At 26.8% G+C, this 8,567-nt stretch overlaps 1 protein-coding gene across 1 annotated transcript in view; it reads right to left on the reverse strand.

The window, feature by feature from the left end:
- Window positions 1-3,048: 3,048 nt before the first annotated feature.
- LOC107438177 (17S U2 SnRNP complex component HTATSF1) overlaps window positions 3,049-8,567 on the reverse strand; it is a 22,014-nt gene continuing 16,495 nt past the window's right edge. The window contains exons 7-8 of the mRNA XM_043053345.2: window positions 6,315-6,404; window positions 3,049-3,693 (exon numbers count right to left, since the gene is read on the reverse strand). Coding sequence (XP_042909279.1) covers window positions 3,256-3,693; window positions 6,315-6,404 — 528 coding nt within the window. The 3' untranslated portion in view covers window positions 3,049-3,255. The remainder of the gene's footprint in view (window positions 3,694-6,314; window positions 6,405-8,567) is intronic.

Raw genomic sequence — 8,567 nt, forward strand, 5'->3', positions numbered from 1 at the left:
TTATTTTAGAAAAAACTAAACATCTCAAACAAACAAACCTCTTCCTATTTATTAAAGCTAACTCATTTTTATGGTATAAAATTAAATGCAAACTTAAATAAAAAAACATTATTGTTTATTTTTTTAAAATAGTTCTATCATTCATAATTGGTAAATTCGTTTTTACTCATAATTATATCAGTAGGGATCACTAAATTTCATTCATTGATCCGGTTTTCATAAGGACAACAAAAGAGGCATTTCCACTCCAAGAAAATGACACTGAGTAAAATTAAAATCGTTTGGAAAAATCATGAATCTTTGATAACATTTCTGAAGTCAATGGAGGGAACCCCTAAAAACGACCAACCTCCATTTACGAGTATTTTACTTTGGAGACAGAGAATGGTCGCTTCCGAGAGGTTTCACTGCATTATATAAGTTTCATTATGCTAGGTCAAATTTCTGTAAAATCTGAAACAAATTCATTTCATGCTTACGTAATCATATCATTTAATATATGCTGCATGAAAATTCAACAAATAACATGCAATTAATTGGAGAGCAAAAATCACCAATAGAAAGCAAACTAAAGACCCCGCTATTCACAAAACCCCACAGCAGAATTTACAGAGTGAATCTGCAGCACTATTTTCATAAATCAAAATTTGTCTGCGACCTCAATACAGTCAGTCAGAGATTATTAGAGTTGTTTCTTATTCCACTTGATCCAGTCTTTAGTTAGAACAAGTCCTGAAGACCGATCACTCAAAGACAGTAACAGGATTATCAAAGAGAGATCACTCCTCTCCAGTTCTGAACAGGAGTGGTGAGAATTACACTTGGTTTCATAGCTGCCAACATGGACAGGAAAAAATAAAGTCAATTTTAAAAATAACAGAAATTTTATGAGAATTGTTGCATAATGTACTAAATATTTTACATGCAGGGAATTCTAGGGATTTTTGTAGTCATCAAAATAGAAAAACTGCAATATTTTCCAGTTACGATTGACATGAAACATACTTAAAATGTTATGTATTATGTTTACTCATAATTTCAAATATTAATAAGCATTTAATTCATCAGAGATAATTAAAAGATTTTTTTAATTAACTTAAAAAGAATTCTGAATAAAATTAAACTTAACATTTTAGAACAAAAAAAGTTTTAAACTGATTTCTATAAATGAGGTTCGCTTCATTACGTTATTAGTAATAATAATTATTTAAATATCCTAGAAAGCAATAATCAATTATTCAATTTCAATAGGGATTTTTTTAGGGAATTTACTCAATTTTAGGGAATTTTCTAAAATGTACAAAAACAAGGAGAATTTAAAAAACCAGTAGACCAGAAGAAACTGGCAGAATCAAGTAGTCTACTGGATAATCCANTATTAGTAATAATTATTTAAATATTCTAGCAAGCAAGCAATAATCAATTACAATAGAGATTTTTTAAGGAATTTACTCAATTTTAGGGAATTTTCTAAAATGTACAAAAACCAGGAGAATTTAAAAAACCAGTAGACCAGAAGAAACTGGCAGAATCAAGTAGTCTACTGGAAAATCCAGTAGAGTTGGCAGCTATGTTAACACATGCGCATAAAAGTTGTTTTTAGGAATTATGATAAAAGGTGAAAAATGCTACATTTTTCTGCTAATAATGAAAAAGAAACAAAAAAGGGAAAATGTATTAACTTTAACACAAATGCATTTAAATTATATTAATACAAGATGCTTAGTATTAAAAAAACAATAAAAACTATTGAATAAATGTGAATTTATATATTGCTATTTTTCTTTTCAACAAAAGCTATTATGGCTTTTTTTTTGTATGAACAACTAATTTTGTATGTTTTATTCCAAATAAATATATTTTATACAAAACTTTTTTATTGCACAAAGCAGTTATTTAATTTACTTTGTATGGCACTACAAGTGTATCAAATTATCTTATGAGTTAAATCAGCTATACCTTACATTGTACATTCTAAAAATTATTCTGAAATGGAACATTTTCTTCTAATTCTACACATCTTTCAAACATATTTTTTTCTCATGCTATTATATTCCTTTCACATTTCCTAGCTTTTTCATGTCATTTAATTCTTAAATAGCCATTCAAATCTCAATAAATAATACAGCTAACATATTATTCAATGTAGTCATAACAACATAAACCAAAATCTATATTTCATTTTCCATTCATTTATCTCCTAACAAATTAGCCTAAAAGTTTACAGGTTTGTTTTAATTTTTTTAAAACTAATTTTAGGCTTTCTCCATTCGCCAATTCAAAATAAACGATGATTTGGTTAGCTTAACTTTGTAGATAATCTCCCTCTGAATAACTACTGCTACACTTCCCTTTTGATTGATCTATCCAGTAACGAGATTTTTTAACTCTCGTGAACTGTTTTTAAAATTTCATTGTAATAAAACAGCTCAAAATTAAAAATGGATCAATAAATTTTAAGTAGGCACCACTTAAATTAGTATTTGTCCAATAGATCTTCATATATATTTGATAACACAAGATTTATTTCAATCCCAAATATGACCTTGTCTATCTGAAAATCATCTTTTTACATTAACAGTGAAATAAAATATTTACTGAATCCTGTATTTTCTCATTATTAAATATCAATCCTCAAAAACTTTCATCTAAAACTAATAATGTACTGAACTATTGCTATTTGAATTGTAAATTCATGTAGACTAACGAAAGATACTACCAAAAAACATTAATGAAATTTGCTATACAAAATTATATATTTGAGGGAAGAAAAAAAAAAGACAAACATGTTTTTATAAATAATATAAAGATAGGCTATGCGATTTCTTTCTCGGTTAATGAATAATTATGAGACCAAATATTTTTTTTCATATGCCTTACATATTATAATTTTTAGTACAGCCTGTAGTGATGCTTTTATGTATTTTTCTACTGTGTTTTTCAGACAGAGTGCACATATAATAATTTTTTTTCTTCTCCAAATTATAGTGTTCCTTTTCAATTTTACAACCAATATAACATCACAATGCATTATAAGAAATACCAATATCAAAAAATGAAAGCTTTTATTTCGTTCGCCTCATCACTCAATAACATTCAATGTATCAAACAAATAGGTAAACAGCAACTTAAAAAATATGTCTATAGCGTTAAAATGAAAATATGTACAGTGAATCCATAATTCCTTCACAGAAATAAAATTAATAACAATTATTATAATAATTTCATCACATAATTGTGCACTTAAATATTATTTTACAATCCTGTCTTATTTTGATCAACATTTTTAAAAGAAAGTCCCCCATTAGATAACATAACTGGGTAACTTTCTTTAGATTGAGTTGTGGTTTTATCCTCAGTTTCTGAGTCTCCAGAACTATCTGTTTCACCAGCCAATTCGTAATCTTTCGAGCTTATATTAACTTCACCCGCTTTTGATGCAACTTCAGCAGGTTGCGTTTCTTTTGCATGTGATTTATTTGCAGATGAAGGCTCCTCTAAGAATTTGTCCCAAGAATTCAAACGTTTCTCCAATTCCTCCTTTGTTTCGGTGATTTTGTATTTTGTCTTTCCATCCCACGTTTCTGCAGTAAGTTGACGAGAGGCGAACCACCTTCTGTTCATCAAGTTAATGCATTCGTCAGCCATTTCAGGTTCAGCAAAGGTAACGGCAACAACACCTTCAGGATTTCTCTAAATTTATTTAACATAGAAGAAAACATTTAAACGAATAGTAAATGCTTGTTCTACAAATGTATACATTAGGATAAGTCAAAAGTGTCTAAATCCATAGCTGCCAACATAGATATTAAAAACTCCAGTAGATTTTGCAAAATATAAATTTCATGATAATTGTTGCATAATGTACTAAATATTTTACATTATATTTTACATATATAATACATTATATTATATATAGGGAATTTTATAGTCATCAAAAAAGAAAAACTGCAATATTTTCCAGTCATGATTGGCATTAGATATACTTTAAATGTTATGTATTAAGTTTAATAATAATTTTGAATAGTAATTGGCATTCAATTCATAAAAAATAATTAAGATTTTTCAATTATTTTAAAAAGGGAGTTCTGAGAAAAAATAAAAGGAACATTTTTGATAAAAAATTAAAAAAAAGATTTAAACTGATTTCAGAAAATGAGGCTTGTTTCATTATATATTAGTAATAATTACTTAAATATTAAAGCAAGTAATAATTGGTGCCAAAATTCTATTTCAATAAAGATTTTTTAAGAAACTTACTCAATTTTAGGGAATTTTATAAATGTAAAAACCAGGATAATTTTTATTAAACCATTAGACCATGAGAAACTATCAAAATCCAGTAGTCTACTGGAAAATAAAGTAGAGTTGGCAGCTATGTAAATCATTTCACAATGGGAGTAGCAAACCCACGCAGAGGTCAGAAGACTTTTTACAAGCGCCAGTCTCTCCAGAATCGGAGAGTTTTTTGCTGTTAAGATTTAACTCATGAAACTACCGATATATAAAAGTCTTCTTTAATAATATATTGAAAAGGAGACAAATGAAATATACTATAATTTTTTTTAGCATTATTTACTTAAGTATATTTTAATTTAAATTTATTTTCATACAATTTTTGTTCAATATTTACTTATTATTTTCAATGCTCCAATATTGAAGTGATAAAAATTTTTTTTAAAAAATTCGATGCTCAAAAGGTCTAACTATCATTTGAAAACTATACTCTTAGCCCAAATATACAACGCTCTAGCAAAACTAAAACTCTCCCACTTACTATAAGAGGCAGTATATATATATATATATATATATTATCACACTACTATGCTCCCACTTACTATATACACTTATCTCCCACTTGTTTATGCTAATTTTAAACAGTCATCATAAAGCATTCTATTTAGAAACACTCCTTTCCTCCCATGTTTATATAATTAGAACTCAAATGCAATTGAGTCTCTTGTTTTGAGTTGAACATCTCACATCTTGAACATCATGTGAACATCTTGAGTTGAACATCTACATGCATCTCAAATCAATGGAAAACAACCCTTCCTTGTTTAAAAAATTATAGTTTTTAAAACGTTCAAGAACGTTGTCACACATATGTGAAAGCTGGGATTTGAACAATAAAGCGCTCTGGGAGATCAGTGTGTGAACAATAAAGTGCTCAGACCGATGTGTCAGCCAAGTAATTAAATAGTTTCACAACAAAGCAGACACATTGGATGTCTTCCGTAACAGTATGTTTAACTGTTGGACACCATTGTATATAAATAAATTATCTTAATAGTCACAATTTGATAAAACTAATCAGTCAATAAAAATTAAAAATAAATATACAAATGGCAGCAGCTACTTATGTATGTTACAAAACCAACAAATAAATGTGATAAAAATGGAAGAAATTATCAAATTTTCAGTGTAAACAGTGCTGTTTTTCAACAAAAAAAAAAAAATTTAAAATTTTGTAATTTATTTCATTTAGAAGCACATGAATGAAACTTAACTTGGCTTTTCTAAGAGTTTCAGTAAAATTCAGGATTAAAAAAAAGTAAAAGCAGAATAAGAAAAAATAAACATAAAAGAGGATAAAGTGAATATGACAAAAATAAAAAAATTAAAGGGGCATACATATAATTATGTTTGTAAACATCACAGTACTTAAGTACCTGAAAACCTTGAACTTGCAATTCCAAAATATAAATTTATGCTAAAAAGATTTTACTAACTTATTTAAAATGAGGCAGAAAACCTTTTTATAATGATTTTAAGAACTATTTGGATCACAATATATTCACATATAGAATAAGAAAAAAAAATAGAGGATTAAGTGAATTAAAAAATATATATATATGTTTCTAATCATCGTAGTACTTAAGTACTTTAAAATCTTGCATTCATAATTGCAAAACGTAAATTTATGCTAAAAAGATTTTACTAGCTTATTTAAAATGAAACAGAAACCACTTTTATAAAAAATTTTAAGAACTATTTGAATCACAATATATTCAAAAAGGGAAAGTAGTTATAACTTTTAATCAATCTAAAAGTGATGATCAGCAAAATTATAAGAGTTACAGTACAGTTTGTCACTACTTTCCACATTTTATTCAATATGAATATCAAATAAAAAAATATCAAAATGTCTTTTTCACTTCTTTTCAAAACTGATTACAGTGATAGAAAAAAATACTTGTCTAAAATAAAAATAAAGATTGTGATTTCTTAAACAAAGAGTATTTTCATCATTAATTGAATTCCAAATAAAATAAGAGTAAAAATTATGATAAAAGATTTTTTTAACTACTCACATCATAGATTACAACTTTTTTGACTTCTCCACATTTAGAACATTCCTCTCTTATATCTTGTTGATAGTCTAATAGCAAAGTTGCATCTTCCTAAAAAAATACAAGTAGGAATGTTATCAAAAACTTAAGATGTTTCTATATATAATAAAATAACACAAAAAGTACATATAATAAATTATATATAATAAAATATTATATATAATAAAATTACAATTATATATAATAAAATTAAAATTACATAACTTTCTATTTCAAGAAGACGATGTTATACCATGACAAAAACACTTCGTAACAAATTATGAGTCAACTTAAAATGTAGAATTTAAAACGTACAAGAAAGTATGTTCAGGTAAACTAAGAGTCAACAAATGTTGAAAAAATGCTTTGAAAAACCTCAAATGATAACAATTTAAGGTAGAAATACACATGACATTCAGTGTGAAAGTAAAACATTCTTTTAGAATTTAAAATTACATGGTTTACTCAAGGTTTATTTGAATTCACTTTTATCTTTATATTGAAGTTTTTCAATAAAATATATACGGTCGAACACCTATATAACACAATTCTATAAATTGCAATTCTTCATAAACCACACAAGCTTTGTGGGTGTAAACAGGGAAATTTGCAGTTAAGAAATTTCTGTAACTAAGCAATAATTGTTAATTTTTACATAATTTGATTAATTATATGCTAATCAAAATTGATTAATTTATTTGTAACTCGTCCTGATGCAAAAAAAATAAATAAAAATATATATATTTGTAAATAATAAATATTTAAATGCAAATTTTGTGTTTTTAAGTATTTGCACTTAAAAATTGTCTCAGAATATATTAAAATTGGTTCCAGACTAAAATAGCCATATTCTGTAGATAAATTTAAATGATAAATGTTGAGATGAAAGATCTTGTATTATATATATATATATAGATAGATATATAGATAGATATCAGTTCAAAATGAAGATAAAACAAAGAAAAATCATAGACATATGAATAAGGGGGGGGAAATAATAAGTAAAAAAAAAACAAGTTTAAAAAAAAAGAATGAAATTGTATTTAAAAAAACCGGAAAAAAATAATCAAAATATATAATCTTTTCATCAGCCCACACGATTATATCCGCAAAAAAGAGTGCTTTTTGATATTGTATCAATATAGCCAAAGCAAAATATATTAATACAATAGTGTGAGGAGCACTCAAAAAAATTTTTTACAAAAATTACAATAAATAAAATAGAACACAATAAGTAAAAATAACATGTAAAAACAGAAAATAAAATAAAAGAAAAAACAGTATAAAACATAGACTATAAAGCGAGTAGCGAAATCAGATGTACTTATATGGACGGGAAATTTTTCAAGAATGATTTCAAAATGTTTTCGCAACATGATTGCCATTACAAAATATGAAAACAAAAGCGCAAATTGAGTGTAATTAGAGGGTTTTAAAGTGACGTTATTACTGCACTGCTGAAGTGATTTGTTATTCTGTGCATTGATTTGTTAGCAACCAAGGATGGGCCCGAAATAGATGTGTGCAAGGATGTGCGTATATAATTTTTCTTTGTTTTATCTTCATTTTGAACTTATCTAATGAATTATGTTTACTTGCGGCTTATGCGCAATAAATGAAACTTATTGTTTTTCTTAACTTTCTTCATGTTTTCTTGTATTTATTTATTTATATTATATATATATATCAGTGTTTTCACTACAGAGCGAGAACGCGAGAATCTCACATATTTTTTTCTTTTCTCGCAATAAAAAATTATTAACGTGAGAAGTTCGCGCACTGAATTTATCAATTTTAAAATGCACGAATCTCTCGAATTTTGGAAAAAATTTAGTCTTCCGCCATTTTGAATAAGACATGAAAACAGCTATGACAAGTGTTGAGAAAAAAAGTGAGTTCTTTATAATAAGTTGTTTAAAGTTATCTCTAGTTTTCGCTGTTAATGAATTACCAAACTCCCTCATCGACAATTTAGAGCAATTTGTAAAAGTTTAAGTCTGTGAAAACTAATCTGGAAGACCTGACAAAGAGTATGAACATGGAAATAACTTCAACGAACTTCACTATTCCATAACAGAAATAAGTGAAGAACCTATGCTGGCAGATGTAGAGGATAGGAAAGTGTGTGCACAATGCTACAAATTTAATTAGTGATTCCGAATAGTTCAGCATCTATTGCAAGGTTATTTAGCCCCCCAAGCCGAATTAAAACAAAATATCGTAGCAACATAGTAG

Source organism: Parasteatoda tepidariorum, chromosome 6 (assembly GCF_043381705.1).
Source record: "Parasteatoda tepidariorum isolate YZ-2023 chromosome 6, CAS_Ptep_4.0, whole genome shotgun sequence".
NCBI classification, from domain to species: Eukaryota; Metazoa; Arthropoda; class Arachnida; order Araneae; family Theridiidae; genus Parasteatoda; species Parasteatoda tepidariorum.